Genomic DNA, 24,782 nt, shown 5'->3' on the forward strand with positions numbered 1-24,782 from the left:
AGGATCTAAACCACTTAGCATCTGTTATTGTGTGAGTTGAAGGATAGAGGAAAGTGACGTTTCTGTCTCCAAAGGTCATGTTGACAACACTTTCCACTTAGGGACAGAACCTGACCAAATAACACTTGCCTTGGGGTAGTACAGGGACTAAAGCCAGCTGGGAACGATATTTACATGTTCTGTCTGTTGGGATTGACTTCTGGAGTCCTCTTATGTAATAAGATATCCATCCAGCTGTATATGTTGACCAAAGAAGAGAAAAATTGATTTATCAGATGGTTCTATTGTTAAGTCGCACTCTTGTTTGTTCAGGGTAAGGTCTACCCTCCGCCTACACTTAATTTTCAGACTGTATTTTGATACGATCTTCAGCTTGGAAAATCTTTATCTGGGTACCTCTAGATTTTATTATAAACACGATTACTTGTAATATTATTTTATCTTGCAAGGAAATTATAATCTAAGTGCACCTCATATTTCTCGTTCTGCAACATAAGCATGTAAGTTTATTGTGAAACTAAGCCTAACAGCCCAGGAATCAACATATTGTCTAAGTGGCACGAATCACGCCAGGAGAAACCTCAGCGTCCTCCCCTGCACACTTATTTTGGAGCAAAAGACTTCGACGTTTCACAATAAACTTACCTGTTCGTTGCAGGTGTTTTGCTGCAGACTGTATAATCCTGATTTACTGTCAAAAAGCAACTGTTAACACTGACAAAACATGGACTTCTTCTCTCTACGGTCCTTTGTCTATATTGAATTCGTGGAAATCAATCTCAAATCGTGATCTCTGAAGCAAAAGACTCGATGTAACAAATTGTCTTGCCTTTATATCCAACGATTGCCTAGGAATCTACATATATTAAAATGAAAGTGACTATGTTTGTGACTCTTGAACCACCTGATGATCTCAATCAGCTTTTCAACATAAATGAACTTCGGGCCTGGGTTGGTTTTTATCATTTCATTTTGACGGTACAACTTAGGGGAGGGGGAAGAGAAAGATATTTAAAATGATCGAAAATGACCAATATTAGTGTCGAATTTATAGTTTCCGGGGCCCTGAGATGAACAGTGACACTACCGATGCCGGTTAAATCCAAATTCACCCCTTTATGTCCAAAATGAAACGTATTCTCTCCGTGCGAAGAATGACTATTCTGCTAGTACATTATATTAAATTCTCCTTCTGCCCTTCAGTGAAATTTACAAAAAAAAAAAAAAAAGTACCAAAGTTATGCACATTAGACCAAAGGAGACAGTTAATTAATGAAAATGAAAGATTAGGAAATCAATGGTGGGGTGAGAATGTGGGAGAAAAAGGAACAACACAGAAAATTCACGGAAAATTTACAACAAAATCACATGGCTTGTGATGAAACCGGAGCATCCTTGCAATAGAGGTGAACGCTGTAGCACTGAACCACAATGCCCCCTCCCCTTCCTGTTTGAGAGCTATATGTTCAGCAGTTCAGAACAAATACTTATTTCTTCTCCAGCCTTTCGGAGCTTAATTTCGAAATTTTGGAGATCTTAAAAAATATAGCTCAACTTATGACCACTGATGATTCTTAATTTTTTTTCTTTTTAATTTATTTATTCATGAAATAGCTTTTACGTGATGGTATAGTTTACAAAATTATTTATTTTATTCCAAGCAACAAGATCTTTCACTCATCTCCCCATCTTCAGACTGACTTTTTTAAGGTTTAACATGAGATAAACTATCCCCATTTGATTATCTGCCATTATACAAAATATTGTAATTCACTAATACGTTCTTATTGAAAGTGCTATTTACGACGCTATTGAAGCCCCTACCCCCACTTCCACTGCATCCCCTAAGTTGAATTCCCAAAAGTGAATGACATACATTCATATTCTGTGAATAAAAATGTTCCCATTCACCAAAGTTTACATGTTTACGTCTAGCACATGTAATCCACTCAATGAAGGTCAAAAAACGCTAAATAGAAAAATAAATCGCGTAGTTTTGGAATTCTGCACAGTTGTGAGAAGAGTACCCCAAACGACATACTAAGTCTCCGAGGGTAAGAGTAAGGTAGTACAAGAGGGTTTAATGCTAGTTTTTCTTAAATACTTATATATATATATATATGAAAATATTCGTGTTATATATTATAGAATAAGAAGTTTAGAAGATAGAGGAGGATAAAAGTAAATATTACAAAAGGATCTGGTTATAATTTCAGTGTTTGGTCGATTATTTAAAAAAAAAAACTAAATCCAGCTTATACAAAGGTAATATACAATTTCGAGCACAAACACACTAACGTGTGGGTCGCTTTTAAACGATTGTACGTCGTATCCCACACCTTGCTTACCTTTCTAAAACTCCAAGTATGTGCAAACGTAGCTTGTATGTCTTGTGGTTGATAGCTACATATTAGAAACGGCAGTTCATAGAAACAAACAGTTTTCTAGAAGCAATTAACAGTCCCAAGAATATATTCCATCTCTAAATATATTCGTTGACGTTGCCTTTATAAACATCAGCGAAATAAATAAATAATGAAGTGTAACACCTTCGGTCAATATGCGTGTAATAGAGGACCTTTGGCGTTGGTCCTCTCAATATGAGTAAAATAAATAATACACCGTAAAGCAACGCTTTCGGCCTTCCCTTGTCAGTTCAAGGACTAACTGCCATGTCTGTTCTTGGAAAACTTGGGCTCAGATGTCATCTGGACTGTTACCAATCAGCTTAGCCTTCAATATATATATATATATATATATATATATATATATATATATATATATATATATATATATATATATATATATATATATAAACTATAGACTCGATACTAAAATCGGTCATTTTGAATATATTATTTTTCACCTCCCAATCCTAATGACGACGGGGCCTAAAGTTGAACTTTAACGACGTCAGAAGTGTTACTATTCATCTCAGCAACTTAAGAATTGTGAATTTCACACCAACATCGGTCATTTTGGACATGTTATTTTCTACGCTCTCCAGCATTATGGTGATGTTGGCTAAAATTGGACTTGAACGACATCGAGATTGTTACTATTCATCTCAGAGACCCCGAAAACTATGAATTCGACACTAATATATCCGACTTGAAGAAAATATTCGGGGGGGGGGCAAACAATGAATAAATATATAATCATATTCAGCTGTTTTCTATCAACTGCTTGATAAAGGAACCCTTCCCCCCTGATCTCGGTCCGCTGCATCCGCTCCTCTGCGAAATTCATGAGCGAAGTCAAATTTGTCTAAAGGCATTAAAACAAATTCAAGTTCAAATTCTGGGAACTTCGCTGCACCACACTGATCTTCACTTGTCACATCAGTGTTGCCTAGTGTTGGTTGAAGCTTCAGTGTTCTATTAGACACCGTTTTAAAAATGGCGCTTTCTAACGAATAAGAAGGCTGTTCCTAATATTGAATTAAAGGCAAGACGAAATTTACGACAGAAATTCTTGCTCCTCTTTGTTAATTCTTCCTCAACTGGTTTATATGGGGGGAGGACCCCATTTTTAAATATTCGGGGGGCCAAAAGTGCCCTGCTCCCCCAAACTCGGCGCCTATGAATATAGGGCTATCTCCCTTCATGCACCCATTTTACCTCCATGATTCCCCCGTGACGAAATTAGAAAAAAGGAGTTGTACAGAATTAGATAATCTGAACATCTACCCGTGTATCTAGTGGCGTATTTACGATTGTGTTTCGGGAGGGGCTTTGCTAACTTTATTCCTGAAAATGTGAAAATTCTGCGAGATATTTCATTTACTTTAAAATAGTAAATAACATTTCGGGAAGGGCTGAAGCCCGGAAGCCCTCCTTAAATACGTCACTGCGTGTACCTAATTAGACTACTTCTATCTTTGCAAAAAGCTGATGACAAATGGACAAACACATTATTTTATTAGAGTCAAGATAAATACAATAGACTTCCGATTATCCGAGGTAATTGGGACTGAGTCTACCTCGGATAATACGAAGTTCAGAAGTGATTAAGTACAACAATACACGTATTATGAGATTATTGAAATTAAAACAATACTTTTAAACACATACAGTGCTTTTTTTTTTTTTCAAATCAGCGATTGTTTCCTGGGACATCTTTTGACGTTCCTTTGACGCTGTAACGTTGCGCCAAAACTGTAGGTAGAGAAATTCAACTGGCATTTTCTTTAAACTACATCGGTTAAACCAGAGGCTCGGTTAACCGGAACTCGGATAATCTAGAGTCTACTGCAATGCAAGTTTATTTTATTTTATTTTATTATTTCTTTTTAGAAAGAAAGGAACATGTAAGATGACTTGAAAATATCGATAGAATTACACCATTAAAATTACTGTTTGTTTTGAAGAAATAAGATTACCGTACTTCCTTATATATGTAAATTATTGGGGTGAAAAAAGAAGGATGATGCCTTGTATAGCAAACAACCTTGACATGTAATTTTGTAGAAAAAATCAATTAACGAGGTGATATTAACAGAAGCAAAAGAAAACAGTGAACTAAATATGTAGAAGCGAAAGATTATGAAAGATTTAGCTTCGAACATACCTCTTCCAGGCACGTTACCAGGATTTTGTAAAAGAGGAGGGGTCCGTGACATGAAATACTGTGGTCATCACAACAGGGTCTCGATCATTCTAAACTATTTTACTGGAACATATATCGGTTCGTTCAGCCAGGATTTCGTAACGGGGGAAGGGGGGGGGATAACATGAAATTCTGAATGCCCAGAAGCTCGATCAATCTAAACTACTTTACTATCAACATAATGGTTTGTTAGGACAATAAAATGAGGATATGTTGCTAAGTATTTTAATAACAAACTATGAGAAATCTCGAGTAAAATAATAATAATAATAAAAACATGCTGAAAAAGATTTTACAATATTTACATCCTTCCTCTGTTCATTTAATTCAGCAACAATTTTCCGTTCAATAACAATTTTCCTTTCATTATGACCCCAACTATTATAAAAAGTACATATTCACTATTATAAAAAGTACATACTCAATAATGTCTTGTAAAATATTTTACAATATTTGCGTTTCTTTCTCTGTTGAATCAAATGTTAACAGAACTTTCTTTCCACATAAATTTTTGTTTTTTGTATTCCGTCAACTACTATCTGTTCCAATGACAGGTTAAAGGAGCAGTAGAAAATTGTTTTTGAAATAACATGTTTGGTACTGCAAGGATGCGATGACGAAAATTTATGATTAAAAAATGTTCACGTTGTTACACAATTGTACTATACTTTCGGAAGTTTGAAATCTCCCTTGAAATCCCCCTGACTAGTAGCAGGAATTCTGAGAATAGGTAACTTTTCTAGAAATTTCAAATTCGCTGACTCTTCCAGGATATCTCGTTCATCTCGCCACCATGTATTGCAAGTAATACAAATCTCCTCATAAGAAAGAGTAACCAAAAGCTTCTTGTAGTTTTTTTAATTATTTTTAACGCGGTCTTTCTTTTTCTCATTTCATTTCTTTCATCTTTCCTTATTTTTTTTCCATTTCTGGTCTCGAAGGGGGGGGGGTCCGGACCCTCTCCTTGGCTACGTACCTGCCTCTTCCATTGCAGTCTGTTGCGTATGTCTCATTGTAATGTCTCCAACATCTGTTACCTTTCCGGTTCCGGTGCATAGCGAGATATGGCTCCCGAATTAAACCACAAATCATGATCTACATTGTTTCGTAAAGAAGAGGAAAGAGAAGCCCTAAATCTGTCTGTTATTCCTCCCCCCAAAAAACTCAGAGCTATTTTGCGAATGGGCTTACATGCTCATCACTTAATGGGGCTGAAAACTAATGAATTGATCTTCCACGTGAACTGAGAGTTGTGAACGCCGGAAGTGCCATAAACCTCAAAGGACAACAGCTTTTAATTGTGATTTCCGGTATCTGATTGAGAATCTCGAATAACCAGTGTTGCCAGACAATATAATTGTCAGCCAATGTTAAGTTAAAAATGAAATGTTAGTAATAAGAATTAGAATCTACCCTGATAAAAAATGATAGAATTTACTCTTTTAAATGAAGTAATTTTAACAGTAATTTCTGTAGAAAAATGCAAGTTTTCTAATTTTACTAAAGTGCTACCTGATCAGGTTGATTAGCGACCAAACTTGATGCCTGGTTGACAATCTTACATTCTTTATCTAAGGTATGAGATTTATATATGCTTGTAAATATATTATTAATATTATAAACTCATTCTGCCTGTTTTAATACATGGACCGGAGACGTCAACACTTAAGAAAATCAGACATTCACCGTTATGCAGACTACACAACGAAGCTTGGAAAGCGGAGACCCGGGTTCGATTCGCAGCAAACTCTTGTTGTTCGGATTCCACGTTAAAATGTAGGTGCATGTCTCATGTAGTCTCTCTGCTGAAAGGAATGCTAAACTCAAAATCAAATCAAATCAAATGAAAAGATATGTGTCTTAAATCACTCGCATAGATAGAGGAAGAGTTATATGGAGCAGAAATATGACAGAATAATAGACCTAAAACAAACGCATTGAAATAGGAATGGACAAGACATTTTGCAAGAAAAAAAGGTCGATTAGTTGATAGAAACAATCCTTGACTACATACCAAGAGATAAAAAAAGGACCTAGGAAACGGCCTCATACGAAGTGGTGTGATGAAATCAAGAAGTACTGCAAAGTAATGTAGAACGAATTCCCCAAATTAGATGGCTGAGTCAAGAGATAGAGACGCCTTCTTCCAGCACTGGATTGATAATCTTTGATTATGAAGGTGATACTATATACGAGCATAAGTAATTTTAATTTTAACAGGTAGACTGCCTTGAGCATCATATGTGGTGCTCACTTTATTTCTCTATGGGGCCATGAGCACCATATATGATGCTCATATTTGATATCACAAATTACTAACCTATCCAGGTTCTTGAGCATCATATATGATGCTAATTGTCACAAATTACTGTGAAAGACCATGAGTATCACATATGGTGCTCGGCTCCCATTGGTACATTTTCGGGAGAAAAAATAGCGCGACAAAAGCGTGATATTACTACCCATAATCGAGCCAAAGGTAAGAAGAAATTTATGGCCCCCTGGGACCAGTACCCTCAAATCACTTTGGCAGTCAGAGTATAATTCACAACTAGTAAAATGCAAATTAAAATTAGTATATAGTAAATTAAAGAGAGGAATCTGTGAACAAGGTATAGTTTTAAATCGAAAGATATAAATTGATCCGAAAGGGGATCAAGCACAATTGAATCCGATCATCTATTGACATGACGAAAGAGTTCGAACATAGATACCGGTAGGTCTGTGATAAGACGCCAAGCACTGTTTTAGAAGAGACTTTTGAAAGTTCGGTAGTCGGATTTGAAGAGATGGTTCGAATTTATACTCACCTAAATCTATTAACTCAATTTTTTTAGTTTTTATGAGTCACTGTAGAAGGATGCCGGGATACCACCCTTAATATTTATAATAACGTAAGAGAGGTTCAGGCTTAACACAATTTATTAATAAGAAGTTCTTTAAGAAAAAGTAAACCATTTGAATATTTTAGTAGAATAATGTGAAGATATCAATCTTGAAGTGGATGTAGAAAACACAGAATAGACCTACTTGAAACAGCACGACACTATGTTCAATATACATGAAATAAATGAATTAAAAATAAAATCTTTGACTTTATGCCCCACGGTTATGCCCCCATAGTTAAAGATGATGATTTATGGGAGAAAATGATTATAAAATAATTTGTCGAATGAGAATGTGGGAGGAAATGCGAGAAAACTCTAATATATAATGTTGTCCACCATATAACCTGTGATCCAGTCATGGATGAGATTCAGACAGGGACCTGTCGCACCTGAAATGAGCGCTATACCACTGAACTACCGTGGCCCCTGTAGGTGTAAGTATAGTCCCAGATTCAATATAATTAGCTTCTTTTAATATCACCTGGCAACATTGAAAGAAGGGTAGTATTTCGTGTTGTTGTGATTTTCCTAACCTGCGCCCTTTTACGCCTACCATCTGTTGTCTAATGGAAAGGGGGAGGTATGTGGATGCTGCTACGAATAATGACCAGATATTAGAAGGGTGAGGGACTGAAGAAGTGATGATATTGTACTAATGGGAGGAGGGTAGAACATCACAAAACACGTGGTTGTGTTATTTTGCGTGTAGCCTCTGACAAGATTGAGTGCTTATCTATTAACGGTATACATCATACATTGTCTATAAGTTGTGCAATTGTTCTAACAGCGGGGAGTGCAAAATGTATTACAAATTTTGAGACAATTTTTGGTTTCTTTGGAAATAGCCTGCTTCTATAATTTTTATACAACCTCAAAGGATTCACGCTAGTTTTACATTAACATCAGTGTTATTTAAAATATGTACACCATTTTTAGTAAAAGAGCTCATATATTTTTTAACACTACGATTGTGTCCTTTAGTCTGATGGAGACAATGATGAAGACAAGTGAATGATAATAAGAGAATCAGTAGAATGGTAATGTGGAAGGAAACGGGAGTACCCCAACAAAACTCGTGGACTTGGAGTTATCCACCACAAGTATATCGGAATGCAAATGCAAATATGAAACATATTGGTTCGATAGTTCCTATTGAATTGAAGAAAATGGTGTGGGTGATTGGAAGTCCTTATCGGAAGTTTTCGAGAAAACAGAAAATCTACTCTTGTAAAGACAGTAGAGAGGATCACGAGAATTTTATGTATGTGATATGGATAGTCACTGTTAAAGTCTCCGTTGCCCTTTAAAATATTAACGGATTGACTGAATTAACGAACTCAGGTGGGGGTAAAGGCTCTAACTAGATCTATCTATTACAAAAAATCAGAATTAAAAAATCACATTCATTCAATAATTGTCGTGAGTAGTAACGAACGGACAAGTCGACTAACAATGCAATCTTGTAGTGACCCTGCGTGGCGTAGTCGCTGACGCTCTCGTCTTTGGTGCAAGCGGTCCCGGAATCGATTCCCGGTAGGAACATGCCATCGAAAAAGTGTAAAAGCATTTCCAGGCCAAATATCTTGAGCGATATTTTCCTGAGTTTTCGTCATCTGCATCAAACAAATGCTGGGATGGTATCTAACACAGGTCTGAGCCCGCTTCATTCCTTCCCTTTCGCCGGCTTATAATTGCCGAGTGACGTTATCCGTCATACGTGACGGACTAACATGGACATAGGTGGCGAAAGCCCAGAAATTTAAATCTAATGGAATCTTATGTCTCGCCGCGTATCCCCTCATCAAACGTTCCATTCTGACGCAGTGTTTAATGAGAGAGCTTTAACCCAAAACTATAATGCATTCTTAATCTTTAGTTTTTAGCTAATAACATATCGAAAGATGAGAGATAAGTTAATTTATTCATAACACCAGTCCAATAGATCACATACTTTTGAGGATAAATGTAGTTTTCGAAAAGAAAAAAATAGTTTCCGTGAAGACAACGCCATTCACCAAATCACTAGTAATTATAACACCTACACCAAGAATTAGTGCTAACTTTACCGCATAGAAAGAAAATTAGTGCAGTTATCAGAAAGCCAAAGTTCCACATTTTTTGTGGATGTCACGGTCTACACGTGAAAAGAGTCCCACTCACTTTTAGTGATGGATCACTCATTTTGGAAACTATCTCAATTAGTGTTACATCATTGGTGATGACATTGCATAGAGAGAAAACTAGTGCTGTTACTAGAAAGCAATATTCTACAATCTTTGTGGATGGGGCCGTTTTTATGTGAAGAGCATTCCACTCTTAATAATGCAGGAGTAACTTTGGGAAGTACGACAGCATTGAGTGCTAAATTAGTGCTGAGTACACCTAGGGATACGCACGAGTCAAGTGGAGTCGAAATTTAAGCCTGTCTCGACTCGACTCGAGAAAATGTCTTGACTCGAAAATATATTTCTGTCTCGACTCGACAGTTTCAGTCTCGACTCGACTCGAATTCGGAACGGGACGTCTCGAAATTTGAGTCGAGACAACATATACGAGTTAAAATATACGCACACATCAGCCAGAACATTATGACTACCTACCTAAGTGTCAGTATGTCCACCTTTGGCACGGATAACAACGGCGACGCGTCTTGGCATGGACGCAATGATCCTTGGTAGGTAGAGATGCAAAAAAGCCGGCTTTTTTGAATCGATGGTTTTTTTTTCACATAAAAGGCGGCTTTTTTGGGAAAAAAACGAGAATTTTGGAAATTTTGGCTTTTTTCAACTTCATGATTTTTCTATCCAAATAGCTTTCTTATAGTATATTCTATAGTTAGATAAGAATTCCATGACCTGAATGTGATATTTCGCTCTGAAATTCACCATCAAGATGGATGGAGCACGTGTTTTACGAATTAAAGCTAACATGAAGAATGTAGTATTTGAGGGTAATTTTAGAGGCTATTTAACTTTATTTTAACTTTTGAGTTATCGACATCTCTTTTCTTCTCTAGTTTGTCATCCGTGTTTCATTTCTAAGAGCTTTTAGTACTCTAGCTTCTAGCGCAAAAGTTAAACTTGCCCGTTTTTCTATTTATCCGTCAAAGCGTACGTTTTTCAATATATCCGTCAAGCCGTACTTCCATATTTCTGTTATACTGTAGCTGTGAAGTGATTTAGCAATAATTTTCCGGACACAACCTTGAATACCAATTTATACAAATAATCAGTAGCGGATTTAGAAAAGTACTTTAGGAGGGTTTTTTCTGATTGTTTCGTTTCCTAAAAAGTCCTAATTTTATTTGGGAAGTGCTTGAAGTTTATGAGTACAGGCATAATATTTCGTTTCGTTTATATGTTTAGCAATAATCTTCCGGATACAACTTTAAAAATCATTTTACACTGAGAATCAGTGGCGGATTTAGAAAAGTATTTTGGAAAGGGTTTCTTACTAATGTTTAGTTTTTTTAAACATTCGTAATTTTTATTTGACGGGAGCTTAAAGTTTATGAGTAAAGGCATAAATGATAGATATTTCGTTTGTTGCAGACATTCCGTAACTTTGGGGAACGGGCTTCAGTCCGAAAGACCGCCCCCCTAACCTTCGCAAAACCGTCACTGCTGGTAATTAGTAATAATAACGATTTAAAAACAATAAAAAAGGAAGTCGCCCAACTCACAGTACACGCACTATTTCTACATTCACAGATGGAATGAAGAAAAGGTTTGTCAGAATGGTCGAATGCTGGTTGAATCCCGGACTTCCCGATAGAAGCGCCAAAGCTAATCACTCAGTCATGTTTGTTGTGGAGTTGTATTTAGCTTAACTTAAATATATTCCGTAGTTTTTTTTTTTGGGGGGGGGGAGTTCCGTAATGATATGTTGAATCCCTCTTGTTAAAAATTCAGAAAACTTGAGGACTGGGTAAACTGTGATGGTGGTTCTATAAAACTTAACTGTAGAATTTCAAGAATATACAGAACCAAAAGCTCTAGATGTGCAGCCTTTAAGTGTATCATATAAATCTAAGTATTTCTCTTATGTTTTATTTTAATTTTATTTTGTTTCAAAAAGAGGGTATGGAATATTTTGAAGTAAAATACTAGATACAATTTGGTAGTTATTTGTGTGTTTTTTAAAAAGAAGTGTTTACTTTTAGGGTTGGCTGGTTTGCACCTTTTTTTTTTTTAATAACTGGTTTAAACCAAAAAAAATAAAAAGAACGAAAAATGCGAATCGTGTGAACTTCATGGAGACGTTTCCACATATGAAACCATCTGCATTCGTTTTATTTAATTTTCACCTTTTAATCAAGGCGTCCCATGTTCAATTCTCGGTCGAACCACCTTCTTTCATGCGTAAACCAAGTAGCGGTTCGGATGTCACTTTAAGCGAAAGTCTTCTTGATAACCTCGCTATTACGTAAGTATGTTAAGCCTAAACATACGAAACGAAACCAAATTGTATATCTCTGCATGCCTGAATGCCTGTTGTTTTATAAAGAAGCCAATATTGCTTAAATATATTGATAGAAATTGGCAAAATTTATCGATTGCCTACGTAGCTTCCAACATTAGCTTGGATTGTATTTTCAATGATATGTACTCACTAAATTTGTAATTTAATACCTCAGTTTTAGCGTACTGATTATGATACGTTGACCTTTAAATTTTACATGCAAAGCAATAACAGGATTTTCCCGTTATTGTCTTACATTTCAAGTAATGACGGGATTTTCCCAATGGCTAGGGCGGGAGATTCTCAACTTAAGAAATTTACTGACCGCACTTCTTTAAGCTTATGGGAGTTCTTCCGGCATAACCCCGCTGTTGCATAATAACATCAAGGCGAAACAAACTTAGGCTATTTCTGTGAATATGTAATATAAATACATAAAGCAAAAAATCTAAGTTAAAAAAGCCTGGTTTAAACCAAAAAAGCCTGGTTTAAACATCCCCCAAAAAACGGGTTTTTGGCATTTTCAAAAACAACCACGGTTCTTGCCAACTCTGCTTACTTTTGTATATAGGAGGTTAAAAAATTCTTATTATATACATTGGTTAATCCTGTGGAATTCATAATGTAAATATGTTGAAGAAAAATTGTTTGAAATATTTTTTTGAAATACATAGTTTATTTTCGATGTTTTATATTATTATCAGCATCAACCACTAATTAAATGATTTTTTGTGTTATAAAGAAGCGATACAAAGTCTGTTTTATCAATTTAAAGCAGTATTTTGAAAAAAGCCCAAAATTTCCCAAGCAAAAAAGCAAAGCAGAAAAAACCGAGTTTTTTTCCAAAAAAGCCGGTTTTTTTCCGAGCCCTTGCATCTCTATTAGTAGGTCGCTAGAGAGAGTTGGCAACACATGTGCACACACAGGTCACCTAATTCCCGTAAATTCCGGGGAGGGGGCGATGTGCTCTGACTTCACGTTCAATTACATCCCAGATATGTCCGATTTGTTTCAGATCCGGGGAGTTGAGGTTCCAGCACATCACTTGAAACTCGCCTCTGTGTTCCTCGAATCACTCCATAACACTCCTGGCCTTGTGACATGGTGCATTATCTTGTCGAAAAATGCCACTACCATTGGAAAACATGGTCGTCATGAAGAAGTAGAAGTGTGAGTCGTAGTCTGCAAGCAGTGTGCGATACGCCTCGGCCGTCATAGTGCTCTGCTCGAGTTCCACTAGACACAAGGATGCTCACGTGAATGTTCCTGAGAGCATAATTAAGCCGCCGCCAGCTTGACTCCGTCCCACAGTACAGGTGTCAAGGAACTGTTTCCTTGGAACACGACGGATTCGCACCCTCTCATCTTTATGATGAAGAAAGTATCGGGATTAATCAGACAATGCGACTCTCTGCGACTGCGCTAAGACCCAGTGGTGATGGTTACGTGTTCATTTCAGTCGTAGTTGTCGATGTCATGATGTTAACATTCGCACATGGATGAGTCGTCGGCTGCGGAGGCCCATCGTTAGGACTATTCGGTGCATTGTGTGTTGAGACACACTTGTACTTTGTCCAGCATTAAAGTCTGATGTTAGTTCCGAAACAGTTCGCTGCCTGTCCTGTTTTACCAGTCTGCCCAGTCTACGACGTCTGACCTCTGTAATAAGGTGGGAGGTGGCCAAACCCTCGACGTTTGGACGTCGTTTCCACTTGGTTTCGCCATTTGTTGAAGCACTCTTCGAACAGCCGACAAGTCCTGCAGTTTCCGGGCAATTACAACCTGCCTTCGGTCAAACTCAGATGGATCTCGCGCCTTCCCCATTCTACACATGGCCAACACTCTCACTGATACTGCGTGCACCGTACGTGTGTCTGACTAGCAGATATTCCGCGTTCTGTACCTTTCTGAAATAATAAATGCTGGAATTTGTTTCAAGGCTGTTTCTGAGTGAATATTTTCTTCAAAATAATATTAAAAATTCTAGAAAGATTTTCGAGACATTTAAGTCGAGTGGAGATTTTTACGAGCAGTCTCTATTCGACTCGTGTCTGGATTCGAAAACTCGAGTAGATAAATAAGTTTGTCTCGACTCGTCTCGAATTTTACAAAGTGTGTTTCGACTCGAATCTGTCGAGTCGAGTCGAGATACGAGACATGTTTCAATTCGAGCTCATTCCTAACGACACCATATAGAAAGAAAATTAGTGCTTTTAGCAGAAAGCCAGTATACCACATTTTTTGTGGGTGGGACTCTTTTCACTTGTAATATCTTTTTGATAAAGACATTTTTTTTTTCGTCATCACTAACTTTTGCCATGTGTGTTATAATTAGTCTTCGTGCTGTCTTCACGAAGGCGAATTTTCATTGGTTATAAAGTACGTCGTTCAATGTCATCCTGATACAATTTCTCCTGCAATAGATTATTTACCTACTGTGCATGAAAAATATACAGGATGTTTCATTCAAATCTCCTTGACTTCAATTAATCATAGAAAACGAAATATGAATGATAGGGCAATGAAATTTCAGAGAATTCAAGAAAAGCTTATAAATTTATATTTCCTACACACTAATACACCTCTGTATGTGTCCCATTGGTAGGACGAACAATATCCAGTCTGTATTCCGTATTCTTCAACGTTTTGATCTGACTCGCGAGCGCGAGCTCTACCAGACTCTTTAGAACACTTCTGGTTGACTGAATCACAGCTAAATTGATTTAGCATGAGGTGTAAGTCCTCTGTATACTCATCTAAAATTCCGTTGCGTTGTCTTCATATACTACACCACTGCCTGTGTGCGTTGTTAAGCAAACTTCATTTTTATTTATATGGCCTTGGCGCTGCGTAATATGCAAACGGACAACTTCAAGTCATAAAAAAAACTTTAAAAGTCTAGTATTGTATTGTGTTTCAGTTATTTCATAGTTCATCGTACTTCGTTGACAATACTTAACTGAAATTAGGGAGATTTGAACGGAACACCCTGTACAATATTAAGTAAGGTCTATTAGATATTATGTATTGTTGTTTGATTTCTGTTAACACCGACATGCAAAATCCTAACAGTGACTCACCGCTCACGTGCAGTATTTGTAAATTAAGAGAGGAAGAGATGATATGCGAAGTTTTCCGTGTTTATGCAGGAAACTTGTCACTGACAATGGTCCACAACCGCACATAAAATGGGTAAGATAGTTTAAAACTACACTACGCAAAAATCGAATTGGTGTTCAGTGTGAGTGAATGAAAATGCAATGAGCTGTTGCTACGCTCCGATAAGAAATTAGCTTTAAATGAATATTGGGATGTGTTGACAAACGTTTTAGGGAAGAAACAAAAGTAGGGAAGAAGAAGGGGCCATTTCAAAAAGTTTTCCACTTTGTATTTATAATCTGATAAAGTAAGGAAATGATCGAACTGTTAAAATAGATTTTGGAATATAGATATATTTAGCACTAAACACACTTGGATTGGAACGAGTATTCTAAGCGGAAAAGACGATACACCTTTCAAATATTCAACATAAAGCTATTCTTCTCATGTAAAGAACATACATCTCGGCTACTTCTAATTAATGGTTATTGTAAGAAATGCCATTTCAATATGTGTTCAAAGTCATATTTTTCTAATTACTGGAGTATTTATTTTAAAAAGCGAAATGTTTAAACTGGATTGAAGTTTTAACCTGGTTACAGTACCCCTTCATGGCTGAGTGCTTTCTCTGCGCAATGTTCCGGTTCTAAAATTCGATGGGACATTTACCTCGGATAGTAACACGAGTTTTGTTCGGATACCACTTAAAGTTGGAAGTTTCGACTCATAAAGCCTCGGTGCTAAAAAAAAAAAAAAAAAAAAAAAAAAAAGGCTTGAAGATCCGTTTAATCAATTAGAAAAATTCAACATACTAAGAGCCAAACATTACAACTATTTTTTTGATATTCTAATTGACAACATGACTTATCAAGACTTAAATCTGGAATATCGATTGTTACTTCCTCTTCCTTTGTGAGATTCAAGGAGAGAGATAACGTGTCATCACTAAATCAAAATTATAATTCCTCACAAGATCTAAGTAGTATAAAATATATGTAATAGTTTTCCATTGTCTTACCTCGCACGATGACTTTTTTCGGCTGCTCCTGTGCTTGGTGATGGATCCCATCCGCTGGGTTTCTGTCAGCCCTCACGAGCTCCGATAGAAAGTTGATGTACCCGATGGCTAGGCGTAGCGTGTCCACTTTGGATAGGCGTTTCTCGTAGGGCAACGTTGGAATGTGGGCCCGAAGGCCTTCGAAGGCGTCATTGATGCTCTGCATTCTCTTCCGTTCTCTCAAATTGGCCGCCTGCCGCTGCTGGATTTGCTGCTGGGGGCACTTCCGCTTCCGGCGACGCCCTCGCCCAGAATTCTCCTGGTCGCTGTGCCCAGAGTAAGGAGATCCGGCAGCTGAACTACTGGAGTCATAAAGACCGGCATCCACCAGGTCGAATCCCTGTGCTTCCAAGAACTGGCGGTTCACCGCCTCCAGGTCCAGATTTTCCATGCTGAACATCGGGAGGCGGCGTTGGTCACCCGGAGGACGAGAGGTCACGGTGAGGCCAAGAGGGAAGAGGGAAAGAGCCACCGAGGGGGGTGGGAGTTGGGACGATCAACAATGACAACCAGATTGTTTTCTTCGAAGAGATTGCAGTTATTAATTTCAAGTGAACGTAAATAGAAATGCAGTTTTAAATTCAATGCAGTCTGTAAGGGAAAGAAATTCGTTTATAGCTACACGGCATTACAAGAATATTGTATTGGGAATTCTTTCTATCCTTATCACGAAATATTTTTTGTTATATTTAAAGTAACGATTCAGAAATTGAAATTTGATTGTATAACAAATAAAACGAATCACGTGCTTGTAGTTCAGAGCAAAAATGAATCAGTGGGCTTAAAGTTAGGTTCACACTGCGAAATCCATTTATCACAGAGAAATTACGTCAACTACACAATTTTACACAAGACACTGTGGCGAACAAAATATTCAACAATTAGTTTTTCTATAGCAGTATTCAACAACTTCGAGCAGAAGTTAGCCTTTGCTAGTAGACAAAAAAGACGCTCTAGAGTAATAAAAATGTTCACTCAGAGTTTCAAACAAATAGAATATTTACTTGAGAATTTGTAGTTTAAAAATGATTCGTTCCAAAACTTCCCGAAATAGAAAATAATTTTCATAGTTTCGATGTATGGAAGTCCAGTTGGGTTTATATATTGTTTCTTGTGGACCAAATGACACAAATTTTATGAGAAAGTCACCTCAAAAATACTTTTAATTTTAAATGACACTAATGTTATGGCTATAAGTTTCAAACCAGATAATTTAAAATGGCGTTGACAAGACAGGTCACTGGTGGTTGCGGCACCTGTATGGCTGTCCCAGAACACACATTTTTTAAATTAATTTTTTAAACTTCACAATCCTCGATATTCTTGATTTTTAATTGTTTTCTACTTGTTTAAAAATAAAAGAATATAGCTAGTATTGATTTTTTCCTTAAATCCATTGCATCACTATAAATTGAGAAATTAAATTGTCACAATTAAACTAGGAAGTATTTAAAATAATGCACTACAACGTATCTTTCGAAGTGTAGAAGAATTTTGTAGTTGAAATATCTTCCTCCATAAGAATGTTCACAATTATTCACTGCTCGAGAATGAATTCAAATAGACAAATGAATCACGACGTTGGCACACGTGCTCTCCTGACGGTGAACGATTGAACGGCTGCACCAGAAGTGTGTCCTCGAACAGCAACAAAACATTGGCACGCGCCCGTCACGCGGACAATCATCACCTCCCACGGACGGACAGCCGGAGACTACATCATTACAAGCTCACCTCTCTCTCTCTTTCACACACACACACAAACACACACGCCAACCCATGTAAACCATAAACAATCGGTCAAACATCGCGCACACGTCCCGGAACAGGAGAGTCAGTGGAGGGGGTACTGGTAACAGAGCAGGAGACAGGGAGAGGTAGACCAATCAGATAGCAGATGGAGGGTGGAGTCTGCACGTGATCATCAACCAATCAGAAAGGAAGTCATAGTTTTGTCTCATCTTTGGGAGGAAGATCAACTGAAATTTCCTCCTCTTTACTCTGCAGTCGACTTAGAGAAATGGTTAGAGGCACGTTGCAAAAATAGATGTATGTAATCTTCAAGCTTCACACCTTAAGTAGATTTCAGATCAATGCAATAAATATTCCACTTTTCTTCAGGTGTAATACATCTAAAGAGAGAAGGATTTCACTCCAGTTTGAATAAAACAAAATCTGTTTGTAGTGATCCTTAAAATACGAATTTCTCATTTAAAAAAAAAAAAAAAAAAAAAAAAAAAAAAAAAAAAAACTACATTAATGATTAGTGAACGAGTGGTATTTTTATTTAACTATGAAATATAAATAAGCAGTAGAATACTTCACAGTAGTAAGCAGTACTATATGAAATAAGATTATTTACTTTCACAGATATAATGGGGCATATACCACTTATATTTTTATAATCCAATGTACATTCACCTTAAATTTACAAATCAACAAGCGTATACAGGATGGGTATGCTACGTTTTTGGATCAAAAGATCCAATATATTTCAGGCAAAAATTTTCTTGTAGGCCTTATATCTTGAGAACTACATATAACGTAGCCAAACCCTAGTTATCACTTAACCCAGTATGATGTGCTTATTCCACAAAAAATTACAAAAACTCGATTTAGGGGCCATTCAAAAATTTTGTGGCCCCTGATCCAAAAACTAATATTGGACAAAATCGCAATGTTTTGATGCATTTTTTTAATCATTCTTATAATTCTTGTTGGAAACGTTCGATCGTTTAGGCCTAGCAATTAAACATTCTACCATTACATCACTGTTTTTATCCATATATAACTGTTACGATAATTGTTTTGGAGTAACTTGAGGCATTAGAAATGCGGTGGAACTAGGCTAGAGAAAATTATTGAGTAGGATTTTAAGAGAGATACTCTTACAAGTTAGAAAAGAAATTGAATCCTGAGGGATATGATAATATGAAGAGGAAGGGAGAAGAGAAAAAGGAACTTTCTTTTAAATGATGGATGTTATTAAACAGTACTCTTACGTCTAGGAAAAGGTTTACTAGAAAACTTGGTAGCTTTTCCACAATAGACCTATCGGTACAGTTTTGACCTGCTCATGTTTAGGGAAAAATTTTTGAATTAGTATAAGCTTGACATCCATATGCTATCAACTTCCATTCCATACCAATGTTTTTATCATTTGTCTCCGGAGTAATGCATGAAAATTTGCAAAGGATTTCAAAGCTTCATGGAAAGGGCTTGAAATAAGCGTTTTATTTTATTTTATTTTATTTATTTTAACAATCACCAGATACAGCTCAGAGGCCATTTTATACTGGATATCTAACAAGAACAACAATGGAAAGGATTTGGGAAGGTATCGGCCAGGGCCTGTTTAGTAGGTACCATCCAAGCATTTTCCTGGTACAACTGAGGAAAACCCCAGTCAGGATGGTCAGTAGCGCGAATCGAACTTACGACCTCCCGAATGCGAAGTCAACGCTCTACCACTTGAGCTTGTTCGCTCATTTTTTTCCCCTAAAATACTTATTTGGAATAGTTATTCTTGTTAAATCTGGTTTAAAATGAAATTTTTAATTTTATACCCCACGGTTCTCCACTGGAGACTAGAAAAGACGGATAACCAATCAAAGTGAACATTGAAATATTTCGTTGAAATGAAAAAAGAAAAAGAAACTGGACGATGTTGTGCACCACAGATTCATGTGCCTGGAATGGAAACATACATTAATGCTCAACCACTGAAAAACTGTGTCTCCTATAGGAGAGTCCTTTTGTTTATTTTTTAAAAAATGGATTAAGGACAATCCGTATTATCTTAGCAATAAATATTATTAGTCTCTTTCAGGGGCGGATCCAGGACCGACTTCTGGGTGGGTAATGGGTTGTCATACTGCTACTTTTAAAGGCTCCAAATTTTGGGATGGGTTTTATTTATATATATATAAAATAAGAAAGTTTCCTCATTTTTTTGGGGGGGGCGATCGCCCCGATCGATTCCCCCTGGATCCGCCCCTGGTCTCTTTTGTAGTGCAGCCCCTGCAGTCAAAAGATACGAGCGTTTCCTTAATACCTGTAGGAATACAAAATATTCATCTATCATTGTGAAGCAACTTCGGCCAAGAAAATGAAAAACACGACAATAAGGGTTGATTGTTCTTACGAGTTCGGAGAATAAAATCTTTAGAACATCGTTCAGATCTTCAATGAAACACCAATCAATATCGGTATAGTTGTTGATTAATCTAGAATAAACATTGGAAACCGTGCTTTCAACGAGGGGATCAGCACCAAATCACACTGCAATCAGGCTAGAGCACGATCTAAAATATTGACACAGCTTTTCCTTATCCTGGCATTGTTCAGAGGATTCTTCAAAAATACATACTTTTTTTTTTTTTTTTTTTTCAATATCAAAAATCTCTGCAACACGTGTCTTTTGAAAATCATGACTCATCTGGAGAAGGAAAAATTGAGGGATTATGTTGTGAATAAGAGTCTCCTGCCCAATATACAAACATGGAACGAAATCACATAAATTTCTCACAAGCGTTTAGAAGGAAACTGCAGGAAATAGGAAAAACAATATGCTTCCTTTAATAAACTCGTAAACCTGCCCACAACCTTCATCCCAAATATTTTTACACTTCTTCGCATATAAAGAGTGTAACCCTCTGGGAGAAGTAGCCTATTTACCAAATTACTAAAAAAAGTGTTACTTTTACATTTGAATAGAAATTGTGGAAACTGAAATGTATAGCATCTGCGTTGTTTATTTGTTGTGCATTTAATTTTTCCTTCTGATTTCTGCAGATACGTATGCTCTGTGTTCGCTTGAAATATTTTAATATACATTCCCTACTCTAAAGGGTTTTATATTATTGAGTACAACGCTTTCATTTCCAGAAATAAATAGTTAATAGTGAAAGTATTAAGAGCGATCGCAAATATATTTGCATACATAAAAAAACATTGCAGCATGTGTATGAAAACTTAAAGAATATACGAATAGATATAAAGGAATCTATCATTTCTTAGAGAAGTAGCTGCAGCTTAGCATTTTGTAGATTTGAGATCCAAGTTTGAGAGGATTCAGCGTTTAAGCTTTCCCCCTCGTGCCTAGTCTAATGGCTAGAATTTGTGCCTTTGATGCACGGTGTTATGGGTTCAAATCCCATTGAGAGACTATTGCAACTGGTTCAGATCTCACTTTAAACTGTAGGTTTTGCCCTACATAGCCTCTATGTTGGCAAAGGAAATGAAATAAATCAAAGATGCAGTCCTTTGCCAACAATATTTCAATCTATCTATCTACAAGAGATATACTACTAAAAAAAAAAAAAAAAAAATGAGTCTACAAAATGAAGACGGCATTTCAGTAGGAGGAAGATGATTAGATGTATACAGTTTGCAGATGACATAGCGCTTGTTCGGAATCAAAAAAGAAAATCAATAAGGTGTTACAGAACTTGAGGAAGGGCTGTGAAGAATATGGGGTGAAAATAAATGTTAGAGAAACAAATGCGATGGTGATTGGAACGAAGCCGTTGGTGTCAAATATAGAAATAGGAGGGGAGAAAATAGAATGAATGACTAGTTTTCGACACTAGGTAGTATTATTAGTGATGATATGAACTACGAACGCGAAACAAAAACAAGGATAGGAATGGCGAAAGAAGCCTTTAGGAGGAAGAAAAATCTGTTTTGTTGGTTCTTTAATAAGAAATTTATAGAAAAAGGTTCATAAAATGCTTTGTGTGAAGCATTGTACTCTATGGCTCAGAAACATGAACATTACGCAAAAATGATGAAAAACTACTGGAAGCATATCCCAAATGTGGATATAGAGAAGATTAGAGAGAATTAGTTGGATCGATACGAAACGAATGAGAGGGTGTTAGAAATGGTGGGGGAGAAAAGAGCAGTTTTTAGGGATGCGCACAAGACAAGATTTGTGGCTGTCTCGTCTCGAAAATGTGCTGTAAAAGTGATATCTCGACTCGAAAAATGTATATTTCTCTATTGGAAGAGCAGTGTCTCGACTAAAATTTTGTCAGGAAAATACTGTTCCGACTCGTCTCGTGCGCATCCCTAACAGTTTTAGATATTATTGAGAACAGGGAGATGATTTGCTTGAAACATTAGCTAAGAAGGAACTGTGATGAGGGACATGCTAAAGGAAATGGTAGCAGGAAACAAAAGGAGGGGGCGAAGGAGACTACAATTGGTAGATGATATTAAAAGAGAGTAATCCGACATGAAGACGAAGAGATTTGCTGAAGACTATGGAGTTTGGAAGGTTCTTTGTTGCAGCAAGTGACTTACCAATAATTGCAGAATACCTGCGATAATGATGAATCATTTTGATCTTAGTGCATTATACTGTATGCACAGTACATTTATTAAAGTTAATACTAGTAACTAACACCATTTTTGCAACACAAAAATAACTGTTTATAAAAGCGAAGTTTCCTGATGATTTTGCGCATAGAGATCTCTGATCGCCTAAGAGCCTGTCGTAACACGTAAGCATGGTTTTGTACTGTTCCCAGGGAGGCAAAATACTTACTTTTAAGAGATTGCAGTGAGTACAAATTAAGGTCGAATAAAGAATTATTTTATGTCATGGGATAAGTACTGAATACGAGTTTTTTAACTGCTAGGATATGTGTATAGGAGCAGTAATCAGTGTATGCCTGGAGTTAGTACACGATTATAACTCCGAAGTATTGGGGGTTATCTAACCATTCAGGAACAGACACCAGCACTTTCTAAACAATAGTATGATAGATGCTTGAAGAATGTCTGTAACAGAATGCGAAAGAAAAATATGTTACTCACTTCAACGTGTTAAAATAATTGAAACAATAACATTAGTCATCCACATTTATTTACTCTCATTTCTCTAACTGGATACACAGTTGCGACCTTATTACTCGTACTATACTATAGCATAGCAATGCCTAAGTTTGATCTTATTTTCTTAGTTTTTTTTTTATTATTTATTTGTTTATTTATTGTCTATATTCATATAAACGCACAATCAAACTAATACACGTCCATTAAAATATTTATTTCCTTATGAATAATTTATTAGTATTTTTTTCTACAGGCTGTTATTCTTTGAAGAGTTATGTTTCAACAAGGTAATTAGGATGGTTCAGTGGTAGAGTGCTTACCTGTGGTGCTTGGAATCTCTGGTTCCATCACCGGCCATGTAAATTTGTGATGAACAAGATCGTGTCCGTGGGTTTCCTCCGGGTTCACTTGTCTTAAGAGGCCCCATCACGACGAAATTAAAATACCGTTAATTTTACAGTAATTACAGTAATTTAATCGCCTTAGACAATATTATTTTACATAAGATACCGATGTCATGACTCACTTATCTCGTTTCGATTTCCAATTATTCGGCATTTATTTTCGCGTTTCTAAATGGCTGCAAACGGAAAGCTACTAGAGGACTCGTGATAATGGTATCTCATGCAAAATAATATTGCCTAGCGCGCTCTTGTTCCACATTTTGATTATCTTTTATCTCTTTGAAGATATCATATAAGTACTGTAAAATTAGCAGTATTTTAATTTCGCAGTAATACGGGCTCTTAATCATCCGTCTCCCTTAGCTTAAAGGACATAATCGTGGGACGTTAAACTAAATGTTTTATTTCATTTCATTTTCAATAAGATAGCATACTGAAAATACAATACTACTACTACTACTACTACTACTACTACTACTACTACTACTACTACTACTACTACTACTACTACTACTACTACTAATAATAATAATAATAATAATAATAATAATAATAATAATAATAATAATAATAATATGGATATATGTTCGTATGTCTGAGTGAATGATGGCTTATTCATGCTTTCACATCTTGAAACAAGAATTTTGGTTTGCTTTTAGTATGTGGAAAGTCCGCCCACCTCTGAAAATGCCGTGCTCCCTAAAACAACTTCTTGGCTATTGTGTTGATTGTTATACTACTAATACCAATAAATAATATACCCCATTGAAATATACTTTGTCGTTCCAATTTCTTAAATTAAATATATTATGTGACAGTTGTTAACGGAAGAATTATTTAAATGAAATATGAACAAATTTCCAGCGTTTTTGGAAAACTTTCTCGGAAGAAAACTCGTCATCCATGATTAAATTACCCTTTATGATTCATTTTATGAGAAATCGCTTACAACGAATTGTAGAGTTGTTAATGATATACAGTATATTGTATATAAAAATGAACAAAATTATCTCAATCATCTTTCAAAATATCGACCAGGAAAATTACTCTCACAAGTAAACTGTCTTCTATATTTTCCCCACACAGGATTTTAATGAAAACTTGACACAATGGACTCAGGTCACGAACTTCACTCGTTTCGTAACATTACCCGCGAACCTAAATTATTTTTACCATTGAAATATATGTAAATGCAATTAATCTAGATACATAGTAGACTAAATAGAGTGTGTATTTAATTATATACAAAGCAAAACTTCTACTTATGGAAAATATTGCAATTAATCTGTTCTGGTCACAGAAACATGGTATTATATATATATAAGTGCTTTTCACTGAAAAAGATTCTGGAGTGAAAATAACTTCATTCGTTTGAAAGACTTATAAGTACACGAAATTAACCAAAGCAATATGACAGCTAAAAAC

At 36.3% G+C, this 24,782-nt stretch overlaps 1 protein-coding gene across 1 annotated transcript in view; it reads right to left on the reverse strand.

The window, feature by feature from the left end:
* The window catches only part of Fer1 (48 related 1), a 39,481-nt gene extending 21,580 nt beyond the window's left edge, over positions 1-17,901 (reverse strand). The window contains exon 1 of the mRNA XM_081737382.1: positions 16,075-17,901. Coding sequence (XP_081593508.1) covers positions 16,075-16,513 — 439 coding nt within the window. The 5' untranslated portion in view covers positions 16,514-17,901. The remainder of the gene's footprint in view (positions 1-16,074) is intronic.
* Positions 17,902-24,782: the final 6,881 nt, after the last annotated feature.

Source organism: Thermobia domestica, chromosome 13 (assembly GCF_964235325.1).
Source record: "Thermobia domestica chromosome 13, izTheDome1.hap1.1, whole genome shotgun sequence".
Taxonomy (NCBI): Eukaryota; Metazoa; Arthropoda; class Insecta; order Zygentoma; family Lepismatidae; genus Thermobia; species Thermobia domestica.